General features: G+C 45.2%; 1 protein-coding gene across 1 annotated transcript in view; it reads right to left on the reverse strand.

Annotated features, from left to right (window-relative positions):
* LOC112214891 (neurexin-2-like) overlaps positions 1-24,714 on the reverse strand; it is a 1,125,107-nt gene that overhangs the window by 490,718 nt on the left and 609,675 nt on the right. Inside the window, 3 exon segments of the mRNA XM_042298402.1 lie at positions 10,237-10,427; positions 12,207-12,588; positions 13,031-13,150. Of these exon segments, the coding sequence (XP_042154336.1) occupies positions 10,237-10,427; positions 12,207-12,588; positions 13,031-13,150 (693 nt within the window).

Raw genomic sequence — 24,714 nt, forward strand, 5'->3', positions numbered from 1 at the left:
TAGTAATGGGTGTTAGTAATGGGTGTTAGTAATGGGTGTTAGTAGTGGGTGTTAGTAGTGGGTGTTAGTAATGGGTGTTAGTAATGGGTGTTAGTAATGGGTGTTAGTAATGGGTGTTGGTAATGGGTGTTAGTAATGGGTGTTAGTAATGGGTGTTAGTAATGGGTGTTGGTAATGGGTGTTAGTAATGGGTGTTGGTAATGGGTGTTAGTAATGGGTGTTAGTAATGGGTGTTAGTAATGGGTGTTACTAGTGGGTGTTAGTAATGGGTGTTAGTAATGGGTGTTAGTAGTGGGTGTTAGTAATGGGTGTTAGTAATGGGTGTTGGTAATGGGTGTTAGTAGTGGGTGTTAGTAGTGGGTGTTAGTAATGGGTGTTAGTAATGGGTGTTAGTAGTGGGTGTTGGTAGTGGGTGTTGGTAATGGGTGTTAGTAATGGGTGTTGGTAATGGGTGTTAGTAGTGGGTGTTAGTAATGGGTGTTAGTAGTGGGTGTTAGTAATGGGTGTTAGTAACGGGTGTTAGTAATGGGTGTTAATAATGGGTGTTAATAATGGGTGTTAATGTTCCATTCTACCTCACCTACTGGAGCCGTTATTGAAGTGCAACGCAATTGCGCGGACTAATACAACGAGAGATAATCAAATCTGATCAGCTAGAGAAGGGGATGAGAGAGCCCTGTCTCCTGCTCACCTCTCTAGATGTACTTGACCTAAAGACAACATGCCAATTTGTTTGTCTGATTTGAGGCTAATCCACTCTGGTAGCGATACAAGTCAGACACATCTAAATAGCTTTGAACAATATTAGAGGGAGTAGCTAGAACAGAAGGGAGAAACCAAACTGAAATGTCAGGGAATAACGCTAAGCCACAAAGTCTGACACATTTTAATATCTGGCACTAGGGATGTGTTTACGAGCAGAAAACATTTCCTGCCTTTTGATTTCCATTCAGGGCTAATTAGCCTGGTGTTAATCACAGAGGAGGGCTGGTTAGGGAGAAAGATCATGCTGGAGCACAGTGAAGGTGTGGCAGTTCTCAGTCAGACCACAACAAAGCTACTTAGCAGGGCACTGTACTTATTGTGTAAATGTATGACAATCTGTCTAATGATTCAGTACTGTCTGATACCATATAGACCAGGGCTGCCCAACCCTGGTCCTGGAGAGATACCGTCCTGCAGGTGTTCACTCCAACCCTGGTCCTGGAGAGATACCGTCCTGCAGGTGTTCACTTCAACCCTGGTCCTGGAGAGATACTGTCCTGTAGGTGATCACTCCAACGACTGATCCGTGTAAAGGAAAGAATGAATGGGGCCATGTATCATGAGATTTTGAGTGAAAACCTCCTTCTATCAGCAAGGGCATTGAAGATGAAACGTGGCTGGGTCTTTCAGCATGACAATGATCCCAAACACACCGCCCGGGCAACGAAGGAGTGGCTTCGTAAGAAGCATTTCAAGGTCCAGAAATCTTGCTTGTTTGTAGGTGACCAAATACTTATTTTCCACTATAATTTGCAAATAAATTCATTACAAAATCCTACAATGTGATTTTCTGGACTTTTTTTTCTCCTCATTTTGTCTGTCATAGTTGAAGTGTACCTATGATGAAAATTACAGGCCTTTCTCATCTTTTTAAATGGGAGAACTTGCACAATTGGTGGCTGACTAAAAACTTTTTTGCCCCACTGTATGGGATAACGTTTGTGGATAGAAGTACCTAACCCTCATGTAATTGACACTATCCTCAAAGCTAGCAATGGTAATCGAGATAACCCACGGAAACTAGCCTTGAATGGCTAACAATATTGATGTGAGCCAGGAAATAATTTGACATCGTACTCTCCAGGCTTTCATACACAATGACAAGTCTTGTTTCATCATACTTGTGTTTCTTCAACATCTGTTCCTTGGTGACTGTATTATCAGCACTGGCGCCGCACATAACAAACTAAACAGGATCCACTTCCTCTATCCTGTGGGACCCCGTGTTGTTTGCCCATCACACTTAAACTGACAATCTGGATGCTTGAAGATTCCACCACTCCAAAAGAATCACTTCAGAACAGGGAAAAAGAAAAGGAACTGACAACCCATTTTCTCTGGTCAATTACACACACCAGCGAGGCCTTGAAACTTCTCTGTTAGGAGTGCTGTCAGGAGTGCTGAGAACAACAATAGACACAGTGAGATGGGTCCAGGGAAACGTTTGATACAAACAGATATGTAGGTATGACTGCTGTGGACTACTGGGGATACACTAGGTATGTGTGTGTGATTAAGGATAGATGGGTGTATGTATGTGAGAGAGTATTAGTGCATTTGTCCATGTGTGTGTGTGTGTGTGTGTGTGTGTGTGTGTGTGTGTGAGATTAGGGATAGATGGGTGTATGTATGTGAGAGAGTATTAGTGCATTTGTCCATGTCTATGTGTGTGTGTGTGTGTGAGATTAGGGATAGATGGGTGTATGTATGTGAGAGAGTATTAGTGCATTTTGTGTGTGTGTGTGTGTGTGTGTGTGTGTGTGTGTGTGTGAGTGTGTGTGTGTGTGTGTGTGTGTCTGTGTGTGTGTGTGAGATTAGGGATAGATGGGTGAATGTATGTGAAAGTATTAGAGCATTTGTCCATGTCTATGTGTGCGTGTGCGTGTGTGTGTGTGTGTGTGTGTGTGTGTGTGTGTGTGTGTGTGTCTGTGTGTGTGTGTGTGTGAGATTAGGGATAGATGGGTGAATGTATGTGAAAGTATTAGAGCATTTGTCCATGTCTATGTGTGCGTGTGCGTTGTGTGTGTGTGTGTGTGTGTGTGTGTGTGTGTGTGTGTGTGTGTGTGTGTGTGTGTGTGTGTGTGTGTGTGTGCATATGTGTATATGTGTGTGTGTGTGTGTGTGTGTGCGTGTGTGTGTGCAAATGTGTGTGTGTGTGTGTGTGTGTGCCTGTGCGTGTGCGTGTGTGTGTGTGTGTGTGTGCATATGTGTATATGTGTGTGTGTGTGTGTGTGTCTCTAGGTGTATTGGATAGAGATGGGAGTTGCCGACGTCTCAGTTGGGGAATTGGCCGAGGACTTCAGAGCACCGTCTGAATATACAATTAGACTAGGGGATTGTGGATAGAGACATCACTCCCCGGTAAAGGTCCTCGGAATCAAGACATACAACTATTGCTCTTCCCACTAGCGCTGCAGGCTATATCCCCTCAGCAGATAAATAAAGTAAAACTAAAACAACACACAAAGCCTGTGAATGTTATTCATAAGAAAATCGGACTTCTCCCAAATGAAAATGGATGGCCCTCCCTTCAGCAAAATATATTTGACTTAAACCCTCCTTGAACACTTGAAAAAAAAGGTGACCTTCCCCTACACCCAAAATAAGAATGAAAACAAAGTGGATAACAGAGAACATGTCGACCATTTACCATCACTTCTTGGACAGACCAGAGCCTTAGATATGTTGTTTTAAAAACGTTTTTTCGTCCTGTAAGCATTACATGGCAACGCAGAAATGTTTATAGCGTACAGGGCTGCTGGCCAGAAAGTTGTGGGTTCGCACACCACTGTGGAAAAGAGTAGGGGTGGAACGATCTCCTTCAGTAAAAGCATTGCATGAATCTATCATCGTATTTACAGGTCAGAGAAAAAAATGCCTTTTATAAACATTTCATGCAATTCTATTTTAGACATTAGCAGAAATGTTTTAATATCATACAAATTACCGGAATTACAGGCTAATAATGGACAGAGAGATAGGTCTTAGAGATAGGTCTGTGTTCATCTTATCATATTTCTCCAATGCCAAATCATTTTGTCTTGTTTACAGGGAAACTGTCCCTGTTTGCAAATAATTTAATCTGAGAATTCATTAGAAATCTGAGCATGATACTTTCAAAAGTTAGGCAGACCTTTCCACCCCAGACAGAGTAGGCCTACCTTTCCACCCCAGACAGAGTAGGCCTACCTTTCCACCCCAGACAGAGTAGGCCTACCTTTCCACCCCAGACAGAGTAGGCCTACCTTTCCACCCCAGACAGAGTAGGCCTACCTTTCCACCCCAGACAGAGTAGGCCTACCTTTCCACCCCAGACAGAGTAGGCCTACCTTTCCACCCCAGACAGAGTAGGCCTACCTTTCCACCCCAGACAGAGTAGGCCTACCTTTCCACCCCAGACAGAGTAGGCCTACCTTTCCACCCCAGACAGAGTAGGCCTACCTTTCCACCCCAGACAGAGTAGGCCTACCTTTCCACCCCAGACAGAGTAGGCCTACCTTTCCACCCCAGACAGAGTAGGACCTACCTTTCCACCCCAGACAGAGTAGGCCTACCTTTCCACCCCAGACAGAGTAGACCTACCTTTCCACCCCAGACAGAGTAGGCCTACCTTTCCACCCCAGACAGAGTAGGCCTACCTTTCCACCCCAGACAGAGTAGGCCTACCTTTCCACCCCAGACAGAGTAGGCCTACCTTTCCACCCCAGACAGAGTAGGCCTACCTTTCCACCCCAGACAGAGTAGGCCTACCTTTCCACCCCAGACAGAGTAGGCCTACCTTTCCACCCCAGACAGAGTAGGCCTACCGACGCAGAAAAATGTACGCTTTAACTGCTGGCTACTCTTCTTCCGTGTCTTCACCAAATGAGAGAACTTCACGTCTTTCCCTAAAAGCGGTCTGGGTTTAAACATCTTCTATTGTACAGAAAGTGAATAGCTTAATCAATAGATAGTGACATAATTAGATTACTTCCTAAGCAAAGTCCATTTTTTTGCCTACTCGTCTATAGAAGGTTGTAGCGCAGCCTCTGAATGTCAAAGAAACAAAACAATGATATCTCCATATGCATCAGAGTCACATCTTTCCTGGATATTTTATAGCTTGTGTCTTGAGCATAAAGGATCGAGGACCAAAGTGCTGTTATAGAGCACTTTATATAATCAGACCTCGTTCATTTTCTTCAAAATCTTAGCCTAACAAGCGGTTGTGCTTTTTGCAATTGTCTTTAATAAAAGGTAGGCCTATGGCATAACCTCTCAGACCCCCTCAATTCGAGTATTGGTTTTAACCTTCACTGACATGGAGGTAAGCTATTTAAAGAATGCATGGTGGTTTGAGGAAATGACCGATAAATCTATGGATATAGCAGCCAAATTTTGCCTGTCAAACAGGTAGGCCTACCTCATTTCTTAAATAGGAAAAAATAGGCTCCAACCCAAGGTCCTCTTGTTGTTAGTATAGTCTAAATAAAATGAAGACTGTTGAAATGAATTATGCCTACTCGAATGTGCCTACTTTCAGCACCATGAATTGTCCATTTCCGATTGATTGTGCCTTGGCTGCTGCTTCAAGTTTCAGCACCACAATGTAAGTTACTCGAATCTGGCTTATTGTGAGGTCGATAACCCTGATAAACAGGCCTACATCATGGGCAAGAAACATATTGTTTTTAATCAAATCTATTATAGTAGTAGCAAGCTATCAAAGTTGACCCCCAGTCCTCCTTCTCAAACTGAACAGAACAGAACAGAACATAGACTATAGGCTAGTCAGTGCACAAGATAGGGATTTTTTGGGACTAGGCTTAATGAATAAAAACATTTGGAAGAAGACTTTGACTCCTCCTGAACTGCCACTCGAACATACACAGCACAGGCATTGTTAGGCAGCACGCAACAAAACATTTTTCATCAGCAAGAACATAGCAGGCCCGGGCTCAGGGTTGTAACATCCATCATGGTGTTTAATACAGCCTAGTTTTATCTACACCATCCCAGCGACTATCTTAGAAATATACCTTTGCTCTGTGCTTCTCTGAGCATGCACTTTGTAGCCTGTAGCCTATTTGCTATGGATCATGTGATTGAGGCCACACCAAATAGCCTATAGGCTCACTTGATATTTCACACCCAGCAGAGAATCAGAAATGAGGGATGGCATCAGGCATAGCCTAATAAGCTACTAATTCTAAAATACTGAGAAACATTGACATTTCATCAATTACAAATGACATGACCCTCCCCTGGAGGACATTTTAAAAAGACTAAACCCTCCCCTTGACTGAAGTTGAAAAAGGATGGCCATTTTCCTCCAGGGACCCATTATATAAATCTAGAACCATCCCTTAGTGAAAGTGAGAGTGATAGTGATGATAGTGATAGTGGTGATAGTGATGATAGTGATAGTGATGATGATGGTAGTGATAGTGATGATGGTGGTAGTGATAGTGATAGTGGTGATAGTGATAGTGATGATGGTGGTAGTGATAGTGATGATGGTGGTAGTGATAGTGATGATGGTGGTAGTGATAGTGATAATGGTGATAGTGATGATAGCGATAGTGGTGATAGTGATAGTGGTGATAGCGATAGTGGTGATAGTGATGATGTGGTAGTGATAGTAATGATTGTGGTAGTGATAGTGATGATGGTGGTAGTGCTAGTGATGATGGTGATAGTGATAGTGATGATGGTGGTAGTGATAGTGATGGTGGTGGTAGTGATAGTGGTGATGGTGGTAGTGATAGTGGTGATGGTGGTAGTGATAGTGATGATGGTGGTAGTGATAGTGATGATGGTGATAGTGATAGTGATAGCGATGATGGTGATAGTGATGATAGTGATAGTGGTGATAGTGACAGTGATAGTCATGATAGTGATGATGGTGATAGTGATGATGGTGATAGTGATGATAGTGATAGTGGTGATAGTGACAGTGGTGACAGTGATAGTCGTGATAGTGATAGTGATGATAGTGATGATGGTGGTAGTGATAGTGATGATGGTGGTAGTGATAGTGATGATGGTGGTAGTGATAGTGATAGTGATGATGGTGATAGTGATGATAGTGATAGTGGTGATAGTGACAGTGGTGACAGTGATAGTCATGATAGTGATAGTGATGATGGTGGTAGTGATAGTGATGATGGTGGTAGTGATAGTGATGATGGTGGTAGTGATAGTGATGATGGTGGTGATAGTGATGATGGTGGTAGTGATAGTGATGATGGTGGTAGTGATAGTGATGATAGTGATAGTGGTGATAGTGACAGTGGTGACAGTGATAGTGGTGATAGTGACAGTGGTGACAGTGATAGTCGTGATAGTGATAGTGATGATGGTGGTAGTGATAGTGATGATGGTGGTAGTGATAGTGATGATGGTGATAGTAACAGTGATGATAGTTAAAAGTCATGGTTTCTACAGACGTGTGGATTCAGTGTTTATAGTAACGCCTCGGAAGAACACTCACCAAGTCGGTTGGCAATAAAAAGCAGAAAATGGCCGCCCCCTTCTTCTTCACAAATTGCCTGGGCCTTCTGTTTCTTTTACAGAGGCAAATCGTTTCACACATTTTGAAATATGCAAATAGAAGTGTTTGCGACGTGGGGCCTGTAGCTGGAGGCCAAGAGGCTTGTTGACGACACACGCTTCATTTGTGGCAGCCGATCAATAGTCTCCTTCTCCTCCTCGACTTCATCTGCACTGATATGAAAGGACTGGAGAGGTGAAAAGCAGATTGCTTACACCTTTCCTGTGTTGTCAGGTCAGTTCACTTGATTGAGACGGGACTATTTTACACTATTCATCTATTTTAGACTGTGAGATACTCTTTCCCAGTTTGAGGCTGTGAGTAATTTCTCATCTTTTGACTCTCATCTTGTTTCCATGCTCTCCCTGGCTCCCAAGTCTGCCTCTCGCCTGACATGAACAGCTGTCACTCTATCATAGATACTGGTCATCAATCAAGAACAGTTTTTTTTTTACAAAGTCCATCGAAATAAGATAGAGATGCAGTCTATCATTCCATTAGAAGATCATTGGGGCAGATATGCTACAAAGAAAGCATGGATATGATAGAGGGAAAGAAAGTGTTTAATCTACGAGGCTGATAGCACACTGTAGAAACTATACAGGCTCTCCATATAGCGGACATGAGTCAGTCATGGGCACGTGATGAGGTTGCACCGCCTGAGCACTTCAAAAACAGTGTCTACCCTCAGCCCAAAAATGGACTGTCCTCTTGGTCTAACAGTCTATGATGTTTGTTGCTCCCATGGGAGACCCAAGTTCATATCCTGCGGTTTAAACCTACGTATTGCCGTCCACTTTCCACGGGCCTCTTCTTCCTTATCAACTACATCCAGGGATATGTGTAATCACTGTCCCCGCCATCCCTCTTAATATAAGGTCCCTGGTACTGCGCCAGTCAGCTAAAACCAACTCATGATAAACACAGCCAATTTTATGGCACCAGCAGGCCCTGCAGACAAAGGTACTGGCAGAGAGAGGACGTACCCCATCAATAAGCCTTATAAAAGCTCTGGTTGGCTTTTTATCTTTTGACCTCTCAGATCCGCCAGCACCCACTGGGAGGGCCCCTCTACTTCTTAAGGGCCCCTCTACATCCTAAGGGCCCCTCTACTTCCTAAGGGTCCCTCTACTTCCTAAGGGCCCCTCTACATCCTAAGGGCCCCTCTACATCCTAAGGGCCCCTCTACATCCTAAGGGCCCCTCTACACCTCTACATCCTAAGGGCCCCTCTACTTCCCCCTCTACATCCTCAGGGCTCCTCAACTTCCCAAGGGCCCCTCTACTTCCCAAGGGCCCCTCTACTTCCTAAGGGCCACTCTACATCCTAAGGGCCACTCTACATCCTAAGGGCCACTCTACATCCTAAGGGCCACTCTACATCCTAAGGGCCCCTCTACTTCCTAAGGGCCCCTCTACATCCTAAGGGCCCCTCTACATCCTAAGGGCCCCTCTACTTCCTAAGGGCCACTCTACATCCTAAGGGCCCCTCTACACCTCTACATCCTAAGGGCCCCTCTACTTCCTCCTCTACATCCTAAGGGCTCTTCTACATCCTAAGGGCCACTCTACATCCTAAGGGCCCCTCTACACCTCTACATCCTAAGGGCCCCTCTACTTCCTAAGGGCCCCTCTACATCCTAAGGGCCCCTCTACTTCCTAAGGGCCACTCTACATCCTAAGGGCCCCTCTACACCTCTACATCCTAAGGGCCCCTCTACTTCCCCCTCTACATCCTAAGGGCCCTTCTACATCCTAAGGGTCCCTCTACTTCCCCCTCTACTTCCTAGGGGCCCCTCTACTTCCTAGGGGCCCCTCTACTTCCTAAGGGCCCCTCTACTTCCTAAGGGCCCCTCTACTTCCTAAGCCCGCCCCTGGTGGAAGAAACAGAGGCTTCTCTCCTAAAAGCCTTTGTTGATCGTTGTGATCACGTCTCTGATAAAAGTCAAGTGTACCTGGGGTTTTCCCACCGTGGGACCGCCAGCAGAATTACAACTAGACACACGTCTACTGGGAGGAAGAGGAATATGTGGGGTTTGTTTTTGTCGATATTGTTGTTATTTTTCCCTTTCAATCTCTTCGGAGACGCAGGGTTTTAGTTGATATTAGGAGGTACTGATTGGCTGGGGAAATTGTGCCGAGCGCCCGGCGATGCCGACAGCGGCTGAAGGAGAGGATCATATTTCAAGGTGAAGAGGGTTGGTTGGCGCGGCGGGCTGGCTGCCAGCCTTTTGTTTGGTTTAATTCTGCCTCCTGTCCACTGTTGTTTGGCGGGCGGATTTGTTATTGGCACTGGGATCGGGTTTCTCTACTCTGCCTAACCTGAACACCAAGCCTCCTGAGCGGTCATGCATTTGAAAGCTGAACAAACAGAATAAAAATGCATGAATAACTGTGCGCACGTATGGGCATGTGCACATTCTTAGCATCCTCGAAGGGGGCAGAAAGGTCCCCACACACATGCACAGCACAGGTAGACAGTCAGCAACTTTTCAGCACCTTCTGAGTCCAAATCTCATCGTACACACATTACAGACACAGATACTTGTCTTCTCGTTGTTGGTGTGACAGTACATGAAAGACTGTCTTACTGAGAGACAGCCACGGGTCATGTGAAAGGACCGGCTGAGTGTGTGTGAAGATCGTTCCCCAGAGAGTCATGCCAAGATTGGGCTATCTTTCATAAGTCACAGCTGGTTGACTCAGTGAGCATTCTCTGGTTGAATATTTCTGACTGTGCATGCTACGGGAACACTATTAAAAACACAGTGGAATCTCTGAGTAACTCACTGAAAGCTAGAGAGAACCAGAGAGAGAGGAACCAAATATATTGGGATATGTGCCCAATATTGACAAACTTGATTAGTAGCAGAGCCAAGTAGGAACCTTCAACTACAGCAGTTACCTATGGAAAATGGGATATAGAATAGTGCCCCTTACCTTTGAGATCCAGGTTGCGGGCTCCATTGGAGTGCTGGGTGACGGTGCGGGAGTCGATCTTGAGCGTGTGCACGTTGTTGGCGTCCCGGGAGACCACCACGTTGTGCCACTGGTTGTCATTGAGCGGCTTGTCCGAGTTGCCCTTCATCAGTGACGGTCCGTTGCCGAGGTCAAAGACGTAATGGACGTAACTGTAAACACAGGTCGTAAGAGACGTTTAGTAAATGACTGGTGTGTGTGTGTGTGTGTGTGTGTGTGTGTGTGTGTGTGTGTGTGTGTATGGGTGTGGGTGTGGTTGTGGGTGTGTGTCTGTGTGTCTGTGTGGGTGGGTGTGTGTGTGTGTGGGGGGGTGTATGTGTGTGTGTGTGTGTGTGTGTATGTGTAAGTGTGTGTGAATGTGTGTGTGTGTGTGTGTGTGTGTGTGTGTGTGTGTGTGTGTGTGTGTGTGTGTGTGTGTGTGTGTGTGTGTGTGTATGTGTGTGTATGTGTATGTGTGTGTGTGTGTGTGAATGTGTGTGTGTGTGTGTGTGTGTGTGTGTGTGTGTGTGTGTGTGTGTGTGTGTGAATGTGAATGTGTATGTGTATGTGTATGTGTGTGTGTGTGTGTGTGTGTGTGTGTGTGTGTGTGTGTGTGTGTGTGTGTGTGTGTGTGTGTGTGTGTTTGTGACACCTCATCCATCACATTCAGTCAGTGTGACCAAACCAAAATCAAAATGTCACCCACAGAACAAAGTTCTTTGAAATAAGTGTAAACCAGAGAGAGGCAGATCTCGCCAAGCATGCTGAAGAATTTGGTGTTTGGCTCTTTTGAAAAATGTCCCTGGGTCTTTTGAAAAAAAGTGTTGTGTTTTGAACAACTCCATGGAGATGCCATGCAGTCCTTTCAGTATAGTTAAGACTGTTCAATGGAGGAGCCCGGAGTTGAAGGTGACAGGGTGAGTCAGTCCAACCCATATTATATTTAAACAGTATCCTTTCACACAGCCTCCAGCAGTAGATGACCCTACCTCACATTCAGTAATATACAGCTTCTCAGAAAATATATACTTTGAAATGTAAATAAGTCATTTTTCCTCTGAGACACTCTGAAAGAAACGTTTCCCTCCTGTTTGCCCCGAGGCGGACATGGTGGCATAGCTTGTTCATGCGCAAAATGATTTGCTTTTGTGTCGTCTGGTGATGACTGGTTTGCCTGAGCAATGTTTGTTGAATGTGTTTACTCCCTTTGCCTTGTCTTTGTGTGTGCTGAAAGAGAAGTTTGGGCTCCTTTGTGTCGTAACAATGCCAGGCGTGGAAGAAGAGGTGAAGGGAGATACATGCAACACAACGAGGACTTTTCATACATGCCGTAAGACTGGATGAATAGGCTGGCGACAGCAGGGAATCTAACGCACCAATCAGAGCCAGCTATTCCAGCTATTTCAGGGTTCCTTTTCTTCAAAGCCTTCATTCAGAGTTTTAACAAGTAAATTACAATTTTAAGGCCAATTAAATAGCTTTCGTTCAGTCTGTTTACATTATGGGGTATACGGATTGTGTGTACAGCTGGATGGGCGTCTGGTCTTTACAATGAAGAAAGTGGAATATTTTCTCCAACTTCTATTTCCTCCCCATAATTATAGCCTGTTCTGTCCATTCATGGAGCTAGAAACCAAAGTGATTATTAATGCTCCCTGAGAAATAGAGGGAACTGCCTCCAACCAGCTCTGATTCACAGTACCGTATTACCCAAACTCCCTGCTCTATCTTAGTGGAACGGATGTAGGACTTTATCATTTTCACCTCATCTACATCTTACAATATTTTCATGCAAATAATTGTTTAATGCTTTATTGTGTGATTAAGATGTGCCACACTTGGAATAGTAGGCCATGTGGGAAGAATGATCTAAACTTCACCACATTTCATTTTTCAGGGTAACCTCATGTCATGTCCTTATCAGTAAGGACCAATCAGAGGTCCAGACTCACCCTTTGACCAGCTCCACGACGATGAAGTCGCTGCCATCCCCCGAGTTGAAGAGCAACAGGCCATCCGACGTGGTGGTCTTAAACTGGAAGAAGAGGTGCATGGAGGCGTAGGCCTGCAAAGTAGCCAACGCCAGGTAGCTCGCTTTCGTTCGAAACGTCACCGGATCGGCGATGATGTGGCGCATGCCGAAGCGAGCGTTGAGTTCACAGTAGGAGATGTCGCCGTTCTTGCACTGGTCCAGGTAGGGCACACCGTTGACCGTCAGGCCCTGGAGGTGACCGATGAAGTTGGAGGGCACCACGGAGATGAAGCGGCGCTCTGTCATGATGCCCGTCTCAATGTTGTGGAACTCCAGACGGGTGTGGGCCCCTGTCATTTGGCCTGGAGGGTGAAAGAGGACAGGGGAATATGTTGGGATTATAGGCCTGAGTTCCTCCTCATTTTCCTAACCATGTGGCCTGATCAGGACAAGCTTTAGGCCCAGGTAATGATATGTATACGGATGGAATATGTGGGTTACATGCTCTGATGATGTTATCGCTTCCTAGTAATGAACAGTAATGAGCTTGGCCAAGCGGCTTATTACAAATACCCCCGTCCTAAACATGGTCAGCCCCAGAGGACTTCTCGGGGCGGTTTGTGACCACCACAAACCGGTTCAAACTGACACTGGCAACTTAAGGAATAACTTCACAGGGTCATTTTTAGCCCCATGCCTAATCATATCCCCTCTCTCTTGCATTCCTCTCATCTCTCACCCCCTTCATCCCTCCATTCTACCCAACAGGGGGGTAGTGGCAGACAGTGGAGAGTGGACACTGACCTTCTACCGTCACATTGTCCACAGAGAGTTGGAGGTTCTTTCCTCTGCGTACCACTTTCACCGTGTGCCACTCGTTGTCGTTGAGCTTTTGGCCGGCGAAGACCGTTTCGGGGCCTTTACCTGGAGGGAGAGAGCTAGAGTCACCTACCCATCAGAAAGGGTGTGGCACACTGTAGCAGCCACTCTCAGCGACTCAAGTCCTCAGAGGAGATACTGTACACGGCTTACGGAGATAACCTGCACAAACACACACAGTTTTCACACAAATAAAAAATGTGCTACAGTACACACACACACACACACACACACACACACACAATACATGTACAGAGTAGTATTGTACTAGAAGGCATGTATGTCATGTATGTCATGTCTGTCATGTCTGTCATGTATGTCATGTCTGTCATGTATGTCATGTATGTCATGTCTGTCATGTATGTCATGTCTGTCATGTATGTCATGTATGTCATGTCTGTCATGTATGTCATGTCTGTCATGTATGTCATGTATGTCATGTCTGTCATGTCTGTCATGTCTGTCATGTATGTCATGTATGTCATGTCTGTCATGTATGTCATGTATGTCATGTCTGTCATGTCTGTCATGTCTGTCATGTATGTCATGTCTGTCATGTATGTCATGTCTGTCATGTATGTCATGTATGTCATGTATGTCATGTCTGTCATGTATGTCATGTCTGTCATGTATGTCATGTATGTCATGTATGTCATGTCTGTCATGTCTGTCATGTCTGTCATGTATGTCATGTATGTCATGTATGTCATGTATGTCATGTATGTCATGTATGTCATGTATGTCATGTCTGTCATGTATGTCATGTCTGTCATGTATGTCATGTATGTCATGTCTGTCATGTATGTCATGTATGTCATGTCTGTCATGTATGTCATGTATGTCATGTATGTCATGTATGTCATGTATGTCATGTCTGTCATGTATGTCATGTATGTCATGTATGTCATGTATGTCATGTATGTCATGTATGTCATGTCTGTCATGTATGTCATGTCTGTCATGTCTGTCATGTATGTCATGTATGTCATGTCTGTCATGTCTGTCATGTATGTCATGTATGTCATGTCTGTCATGTCTGTCATGTATGTCATGTATGTCATGTCTGTCATGTATGTCATGTCTGTCATGTCTGTCATGTATGTCATGTATGTCATGTCTGTCATGTCTGTCATGTATGTCATGTCTGTCATGTCTGTCATGTATGTCATGTATGTCATGTATGTCATGTATGTCATGTCTGTCATGTATGTCATGTCTGTCATGTATGTCATGTATGTCATGTCTGTCATGTATGTCATGTATGTCATGTCTGTCATGTATGTCATGTATGTCATGTATGTCATGTCTGTCATGTCTGTCATGTATGTCATGTCTGTCATGTATGTCATGTCTGTCATGTATGTCATGTATGTCATGTCTGTCATGTCTGTCATGTATGTCATGTATGTCATGTATGTCATGTCTGTCATGTCTGTCATGTATGTCATGTCTGTCATGTCTGTCATGTCTGTCATGTCTGTCATGTATGTCATGTCTGTCATGTCTGTCATGTCTGTCATGTCTGTCATGTCTGTCATGTCTTCCATGTCTGTCATGTCTGTCATGTCTTCCATGTCTGTCACATAAAAACCTCTAACCCAGGAAGAAAGAGTCATAAACAGACAACCCAGAATCATACAGGAACAACAGGATACCATCAAAGACAAAGCTGGAGGGAAGCTAGGTGTTGCAGTTATTGAACAAGCCTATCATGGTAAAGTGAGGATATGGTCATGGACAGCAGAGATGAGAGGTAGAACTATTTATACTGTATGTCGGTGGGAGAAATGATTATTAAAGACGTATTTACTGTAGTGACTTCTTTCCTCTCTCTCTCACCAATTGGGCCACAGCACTATTTATAGTTTTTTCAATGACACGGACCAATTATATCAAGTGTAGCAGGGAATGAGTGAGCGAGTGACAGAGTAAAATAGGGATGGTTATTGATGAAGTCAGCAGAACTGAATCAGCCTGTCCTTGAGGTGTATTATGCTTATTATGTTTTGAATGAGCGATGTCATGACGACGGCTAATTGTGCTAGCGCTAACAGTTGCAGCGAAGGGCTCTATGTTTACACATTCAAGGCAGGATAATTCCTTTTACTAAAAGGGCAATACATTAAAAACTAACCAACGGGAAGAGGAAATTAAATAATTAGACTACGCAATACAGTAGCACAGCCTAAGAGGCTGAAACAAAAGGTTAACCCTGACGACGGGCAACTCGCAGTATTTCATGATGGCAATCACCGAGGCAAAGAGAACAGTGATTAGTAGGGAAAATAGTGGGTCTGTAAACAAAGTCATCATGAGGGATTCTTCCACTCCACTGCCTGGTGGAACCAACCCAAATAGTACAGTGCCCCGAGGAAGCCAGTCACTTCCATTGAAGACCTACTGCAGGCTACTGTACGACATCCTGACTACCACTGTGCAACAACTGGTTAAAGGGCACATTTGGTATGGTTGGAAATCAACAAATCAAGCAGTGGCCATCCAACACTGTTAAGGCCTGATGTTTTGTTTATGCAAGAAGAAAATCCAATATTACAAATCTGTCTGTTTATTTTTGCGACTGGCGATGCGTGGTGGCTGCAGGTGCCTGGTGGATAATGGAGTGTGGCTTGGTGGAATGAGATTGTCCCCCCCAGTTGTGTGTGAAATGATTTAGTTTTGAGGGAAAAAAGGGTTTTATCAATTGATAGCCCATATGCGCAAACACACACGACACGCGCATACACGCACGCACACACACACACACACACACAAACAGGATAACCGTTTTCCCATTAACTGTTGTTACCTTTCTCCCTGGCTTTTTGTCTGAAGCCACGGAATTGGATAGAGAGACGTTTAATCACACAATTTGAAAAGTAAATATGTGGCAAAGTCCGCTACTGCAGAGAGAGAGAACAGGAGAACGAGTTTAAGATAAACTGCTTGAGAGAGAGCTTATGAACAAGAGAACGGGAGAGAGAGAGAGAGAGAGAACGAATGGACAATAGATTTTGATGTACCACTGGAACACTTTTGGAGCCTGCAGAGCAGGCATAATTCATGGAAAATTGTTCCTCTGGGATATGTGCTATTTATCTGCCCCAGCCACAAGAGTCCAGAAGGGGATATCTCTAAGAGCACAAGAGGCCTGAAGAGAGCATAGGGGATAACTCTAAGGGGCACAAGAGGCCTGAAGAGAGCATGGGGGATAACTCTAAGGAGTACAAGAGGCCTGAAGAGAGCATAGGGGATAACTCTAAGGGGCACAAGAGGCCAGAAGAGAGCATGAGGGCTAACTCTAAGGGGCACAAGAGGCCAGAAGAGAGCATGGGGGCTAACTCTAAGAGCACAAGAGGCCTGAAGAGAGCATAGGGGATAACTCTAAGGGGCACAAGAGGCCTGAAGAGAGCATAGGGGATAACTCTAAGGGGCACAAGAGGCCTGAAGAGAGCATGGGGATAACTCTAAGGAGTACAAGAGGCCTGAAGAGAGCATAGGGGATAACTCTAAGGGGCACAAGAGGCCAGAAGAGAGCATGGGGGCTAACTCTAAGAGCACAAGAGGCCTGAAGAGAGCATGGGGGCTAACTCTAAGGAGTACAAGAGGCCAGAAGAGAACATGAGGGCTAACGCTAAAGAGCACAGAGGACACATCAGGCCAAAACAGCAGGCCATAACAATGAAGGTCTCATCGTGCCTGATACCCTGAGAGAACACCAGAAAGAGGTTTGGGGGCAGATAACAATACAATGGGTCATATTAGCTTGAAGCTAATACACAGTAACCCTACTGTAGCTAGCTAGTAGCAAATGGTTTATCCAATGCCCCATTACCTTGGAGCTAATGCACTGTAAAAGCATGCAGCACTACTGCAGCTAGCTAGCACCTAATGGGTACTTCAATCCCCATAATGCTATCGCTCTACCACATGCTACTTACCCAACTGACAGGCTGATTGGGTTAAAGTAGCTAGCTAGCTAATAGCTAATGGGCACAATCCACATATTGCTGTTGCTCTACTACTTGTACACCTAACTGGCAGGCTGCTTAATGCTGATGTTTGACCATCTTCTAATGCCCAGGTAATGAAGACAGCAAGCAGGCTAGGGGAGAGGGCTTAGGGCTAAATGAGGATGTAAACCTCATTGCTGCCGTGTCAGCCAGCCTCACTCATCTCCGTAGAAACAAGGCAAATCATTAATAAGAGCAGCGGTATTAAAATGGAATTCATTTTAAGAGCGAATCCACTTTCTCTTTTTGTCGCTTTCCCTTTGTCACCGAGATCAATGGGAGAACGACCTCTGATCATATAAACAGAGGAGGTCATTCTCTCACTTGTTCTCTCGTTCATTCTCTGTTATCTCACATTAATTCTCTATCTATCTCACACTCCATCACTCCCTCCCCCATATTGTCTGTCCTCAAGGTGGACGGTATAAAGTTTGGTGTTTTGGTCGGTATTGGAAGCTCCTGTTTGTCTGGTTTAATGTGGATGTCATTTACTGTGTGGAGGACCCGTCAGCAGGATGGATGAGATGTGTTACATTCATAAGCTTTTTCCCAATTAACAATAGTCGATTTAGCAATTATCACAGTATTTCTATGTAAATAGCATTGATTAATGCACACTAATCGATGAATGCACCCATTTAATCAGCAGCTATTTATTGCAGTGCAGTGCATCATTCCCACAAGTTAACTCAGGGTTAAGAGACTGGCAAGGAAAAGTAAAGCTCTCCATTTTGGCTTGACCACTAGGGTACGGAGAGATGGGTGTACTTTGACCAACTCAACTGGACCCAGAGCCACATTTTCTCCCCAACACATAGAACCATTGAAACAGTGGAACTGAGAGTCTCTACACAGATCTTCCCGAACCAACATCTCCTCTAAGTCTCAGTCTCGTCTCACAAGAGATGAGAAACTAGGCTGTTGCGTGGCACGGCCGCTGCGAATCAAGCACAGGCGGCACCATGGCATCGTTAACCGAGAGGAATCCTGACATGGCTGGGAGTCTAAATGGGCCGCAGCAAAGCATTGTGGGCCGCCTCGGGGAGCAACAGCCTGTCTCCAAGAGAAAGAGAGTTCAGGACCTATCAGCGCTGCAAGAAGACAGGGTCACACCCTCAGGGGCTGCGGTGCGATAGTGTCACTATTACTAGACGCCACAAGCACGTCATGACTCCTTGGGGTGAGAGTCAAATGCGTTCCATGGGGTCGCTGAAGCATGTGTAAATCATGGAGCCGAAGGTCATAGGGCACTGCAGGGGATGTAAGTCTGTGTCACTGAGTCAAGGGTTTGGGATTATGTTTAGCCATTGAGACGCTGTCTACTGCTTTGCATGGCAGAGACTCCATGGTTTGAGGCAGTTCTGAAGCCATTTTGTTTTCATGTATGGGTTTTATACCGCACAGGCAATAATACATGTTATGCTAGACTGTCAATGATCACTTTTGAAATGTGATTCATACATTTGTTTAAAGGGTTGCATAAACATAGAAGGAGTCATTTTGGTTTTCATTTTCCCAATCTGTTTCCACTGCTTAACAAAGCAACTACAGGTCATACGTCTTCCTAATTGCCTATTTCATCCTTTCAAACTTTCACCTTTATAGTTTGTAGAGTATAGCCTACAGTAGCCCATAGAGATTGCCTGACTCAAAATCCATACAAGAGGGAATAATAATGAGGACCTAGCCGGATGTTGAGGTGGCGATTCAGCAGTACAACCACGCGTGGCCTCCCAGGGAGAGGAACAGCATTGGGCCCGCATCCACTAATTAAAATGGGCTTCAGACAAATTCTCCCTCCTCTTTCTCCTCTCCCTCTTTATTCCCTCGTTCTCCCCATTCTCAGCTCAGCAGCCCCCCTTTGAGGATAGAGGGAGGATGCCGACGCTCAGGACCCGTTGCACGGTCAGTGTGTGTGTGTGTGTGTGTTTGTGTGTGTGTGTGTGTGTGTGTTGGTGGGTGTGCGAGAGAGAGAAAAACAAAGATGGAGAGGGAGAAAAAAAAGAGAGAAAGGGAGAGATAAAGAGAAAGAGAGACAGAAACAGAAAGAGAGAGAGAGAGAGAGAGGTGGCAGATGAGTGTAGATCCTGGATGACAGCTATGGATTTTGATCCTGTGTTTTCAGCGCAGTGTGGAAAACGACTGCTAATATCTGCTGACTGGGGGTGATCCTTATAGCCAAGGCATGGTGAGGAATCAAATGATAGAGGAGGGGAGGAGAGAGACTAGCTAATGCAACTCTCCATCTATAGGTGTCTGCTTTACTCCCGAGATAGACAGGTGGCGCATGATCAAAGAGGAGAGGAGGGTGTGTGTGTGTGTGTGTGTGTGTGTAAATGCAGAGTTATTTTTCATGGATCTTGCACAGTAAGATAATGGTTCCCTGCAATGTTTCCATCTGAAAATAATAACACGGTACTGCAAATATTGGATGAGAAAACACCTTCAAAAAATGAACACACATGCACCTTTTATCACGTCTCTCTCCATCTATCTCACTTTAACACACACACACACACGATCAGAGCTTGACCACAACTTGTCCACAAACAGTATAGATACGGAGGCCACTTTGCCACCACTGAAAAGCCACCCCAGGGACCAAGTGCCACACAGTAGACTGGGGTGATGAGGCTAACAGGAAGCAGCTAAAGTGCCTTCAGTGACTTAAGTTATAGGTCGGTGTACTGTACTGTAGGTGTGTACATGCACTGTACCTTAGTCTGAGACTGGGTGTATGCATGCTGTGTGGACATGTGTTGTGTGGGTGCCCACACAAACAAATACTACAGTTTACTATAGAATACTACTGTACTTACTATAGAATTCTGTAGTAAACTGTAATAAACTATACTCCCCACTGTAGTATCCCTGGATCATGTGTAGTACTTGCTATAGAATGTTGTGGTATACTGTAGAATACTATACTAAATACTACAGTAATATACACAACAAAAACACTGTCGTAAATACAGAGACAGAGATGTCTGCAAAAACACCACAGTCTGCAAAAACACTATTTTTTTTAAACTATAGTAAATAGTATCGTATCTCATTTGCATATTACCTGCCCATTCTCTTCCCTCATATCCCAATTTGTGCCACCCATAAGTGAGAAATCTAGATGCCAAGTATACACCATATATTTCGTTCCCTACAGGTTATAGAAAAGCGCTGAATAATTAAACAAAACACTTAAAAAACAATACAGTAATTACTATAGTATATACTGTAGTACACTTTTTTAACTACATATTTTATACTATAGTACATTGTAAATAGTACAGTACACTACAGTAAAATAAAACTACAGTGAATACTACAGTATTCATACCATAGTATACACAATTTTTTTATGTGGGTGTCTGAGTGCCAGTCTGCTTTCTGACAGGGTAACACAGGCTGTGCCCTAAAAATGCCTTCTCTGACATTGCACGGTCTCATACTGTGTACAGAGACACTAACATGTGGTCTGTGGTTGTGAGGCCGGTTGGACGTACTGCCAAATTCTCTAAAACGATGTTGAAGGTTGCGTATGGTAGAGAAACATTAAATTCTCTGGCAACACTCTGGTGGACATTCCTGCAGATAGCATACCATGTGCACGCTGCCTCAAAACTTGAGACATCTGTAGCATTGTGCTGCACAGAATTTGAGAGAAATAACATTTTTGGTCCCATATTTCAGTTCTTGAAACATGGGACCAAAACTTTACATGTTGCGTTTATATTTTGGTTCAGTATAAATAGAATGATCATTTAAATTCTATTGGGTAGACAGGGAGTGAGAGAGATGACGAGATAAGAGAATGGTAAAGTGCGAGAAAAAGGAATATAGAGAAATAGGATGACAGTGAAAGAGGAATAGAGAGAAAGAGGAATAGAGAGAAAGAGGAAGAGAGAGAAAGAGGAAGAGAGAGAAAGATATAAATGCAGGAAGTGGTTACCAGGTGTCACAGATCCCTCCAGAACTGTGTCATTTCGCACACCTGGTCCCCATTTCCCTGATTGTAATTGTTTAAACATGCCCTTTGGTTTCTATTGGGCTGTTGATTATTGTTCCAATGTCCGGTCGTGTGAGTTCCTGTGCTGTGTTGTTGTGGCTTTCGTGCTGCATGTATTGGGCAGATGATTACGGGTCTCGTCCCGTGTAGAGTCATTGTGTACGTGTATGTTACGAGTCTCGTCCCGGTGTATTTATTCAAGGTACTTTTGATTGGGTTTCAACCTTGTGTTTTGTATACGTGTTTGTTTGGTCTTCGGTCCCTGTGCCTTTACATGGCTTGGGTAAATATTTTTTTTTTTTAAATACGTATTCCTGCGCCTGTCTCCCGATCTCTTTATACCGACGTGACACCAGGTCCCTGGCACAGAGAGGAAGACTCAGTCAGAGATGTCGATTCAGCAATACGGCTTTCCCTACAGACTGCTCCACACCCAGGATGTGGCATGGGAAAACACTCCACAGGGTAGCTCACAGGCTCATGCGTGTGTGTGTGTGGGGTACAATTGGTTACATGCGTGTTTATGCAAGTGTGTGTGTGTGTGTTAGTGTGTGTGGGTGTGTAGCGTGAAGCCACCAGTCTCTGTGCCATCCCTGTGCCCCCGCTCTTCTCTGCCATCTGCTCTCTCTGGCATCCTTCCCATGTTGTTTGTGAAGGAGGACCATCCCTCCATCCGCTTCTGTCTTTCTCATCGCTCTCTCACATAGTCATCCTGAGCAGTGCCAACTACCCCCCCTCCCTCCCTCCCTCCCTCCCTCCCCCCTCCCTCCCTCCCTCCCTCCCTCCCTCCCTCCCTCCCTCCCTCCCTCCCTCCCTCCCTCCCACCCTCCCTAACCTCATGCAAGACTCTCCCATAACTGTTTTTGCTCATGACTTCTCCACAGTCTTTTGGCTTGAACACATTTGAAACTTGTGTCCTACTCTGCCTCTACGAGTATTTGTAAAAACTCCATATGTTTAGGGGCGTAGCCCCCTGATATTGTTCATATATGATCATTATGTTTGATTAGTCTATACATTGCAATGGCTTTAGACACTGCTACACTCTGCCGTACCACCTGCCCTCACGCAACTGATGTCTCATGTTCCTATGATTCTAGAGTTACTGTGTCAGCCTGTTATGGAGCAGATAGGTAACTTCAGGATGGCATCAAACCAGCTGACACAACGGGCATGCCACACCAACTGGGAGCATAGGCAGGGCAGGCCACCCCAACTGGGAGCATAGGCAGGGCAGGCCACACCAACTGGGGGCATAGGCAGGGCAGGCCACACCAACTGGGAGCATAGGCAGGGCAGGCCACACCAACTGGGGGCATAGGCAGGGCAGGCCACACCAACTGGGAGCATAGGCAGGGCAGGCCACACCAACTGGGAGCATAGGCAGGGCAGGCCACACCAACTGGGAGCATAGGCAGGGCAGGCCACCCCAACTGGGAGCATAGGCAGGGCAGGCCACACCAACTGGGGGCATAGGCAGGGCAGGCCACACCAACTGGGAGCATAGGCAGGGCAGGCCACACCAACTGGGGGCATAGGCAGGGCAGGCCACCCCAACTGGGAGCATAGGCAGGGCAGGCCACACCAACTGGGGGCATAGGCAGGGCAGGCCACACCAACTGGGGGAATAAGCAGGGCAGGCACCAACATGACTGTCAAGAGGTAAATATAGATGGACAGGCAGGAACTAACTTGACTGTCAAGCATGCAGACACGTGCATGTCACTCCTTCAGTCCAGTCCTGTGTGTGTGAGTCCAGACACATGCATGTGTACAGACGCACACACACAGTTCTCCTTCTCCACACACACACACACACACACACACACACACACACACACACACACACACACACACACACACACACACACACCCTCCCTCTATGTGTCCAGTCCAGGCGAGATAATCATGGCCATTGATGTCATAGGTTAATGGCTGTTTGTTCCACAACAACCTTCACAGTTGATTACTCATCCCCTGTTCAGACAGCAGGAGGAAAGGCTGGGCTGGCACACTGGAGCCCTGCTAGTCCTTCTACACTACACTGTTGTCTGTTAAACCAGGACCATTACACAAGCCTCAGTGCTAACAGCTAACATCTCACAGCAATGCATTACAATGTATTTATGACAAGCTAGTTCCTGGAGTAAATACTGTACTGAATAAGGAAGTGTACGGTGTTTTCTAGTGAGAGAGAGAGAGAGGGAGGGAGAGAGAGAGAGAGATAGAGAGAGGGAGGGAGAGATAGAGGGAGATGGAGAGATAGTGAGAGAGGGGAGAGAGAGAGGGAGAGGGAGGGAGAGAGGGGGGAGAGAGAGATAGAGAGAGAGAGGGAGAGGGAGGGAGAGAGGGGGAGAGAGAGATAGAGGGAGAGAGAGGGGGAGAGAGAGAGATAGAGGAAGCGAGAGGGAGAGACAGTGTGTCACATACAGAAGACAGAAAGGTGGTGGTGGATTAGGGACAAGGAGAGATATGGGAGAGAGAGAGAGAGCAGGAGAGAGAGAGTGAGAGAGTGGGAGAGAGGGACATGACTGACTCAACCTACATATAAAGAACTACCTAGCTAATGGAAGTAAATCTGCAAAGATAGTGAGAGAGAGAGAGAGAGAGAGAGAGAGAGTGAGAGAGTGGGAGAGAGGGACATGACTGACTCAACCTACATATAAAGAACTACCTAGCTAATGGAAGTAAATCTGCAAAGATAGTGAGAGAGAGAGAGAGAGAGAGAGAGAGAGAGAGAGGGAGAGAGGGACATGACTGACTCAACCTACATATAAAGAACTACCTAGCTAATGGAAGTAAATCTGCAAAGATAGTGAGAGAGAGAGAGAGAGAGAGAGAGAGAGGGAGAGAGGGACATGACTGACTCAACCTACATATAAAGAACTACCTAGCTAATGGAAGTAAATCTGCACACCGACATCATTATCCAAATGTCCATTGGTGTCATTCATCAAAATATATACATCTTTTAGATTTGAATGCTGTACAGGATTTTCAGATATGGATTTTTTATTATTATTGTTCTACTACAGTATATAAATTCTTTCTCTGAGATACAAATGTTTTCCATTGAAACCGCTACACTTTTCAGTATTCATCTAACCTATTTCCATACCCTATAGCTCAAATGACTGCATGCATACTGTAGCCATTTCTTTTTGTACAGGCCTCAAATTGAATTCATGGAGGTAGCAGGGCTGTGCAACTAACAGCTTATTTAAAGACCCTGGGAACATTTTCATGATTCATGACCATGAACTGTGTTATTAACCTACCTCATTGACTTTCAGATTGTGGAGTGGCTCGGTTAGAAATGAAGCCCAGCACCATTTCAATTGGAAACCATTCCTGGTATAGCATGCTGTACTTGTAAATAAGCCCTATTCCTGTGAATACGGTGCTAGCCATTTAACAGGGTCCATGTTGTTCTGTAGGGGACAATAAAAACACTATTGATTTGTTTCATCATCTGGTGAATAACATTTGTTAAGAGGGTGATTGAGATTCTATGACGTGCAATGGACAGACCCGTCTGGGTATGTCTCTCTCCATGTTTCAGGACAACAGCAATGGAAGGCTTTGCCTGTTCACCC

This window comes from Oncorhynchus tshawytscha, linkage group LG15, assembly GCF_018296145.1.
Source record: "Oncorhynchus tshawytscha isolate Ot180627B linkage group LG15, Otsh_v2.0, whole genome shotgun sequence".
NCBI classification, from domain to species: Eukaryota; Metazoa; Chordata; class Actinopteri; order Salmoniformes; family Salmonidae; genus Oncorhynchus; species Oncorhynchus tshawytscha.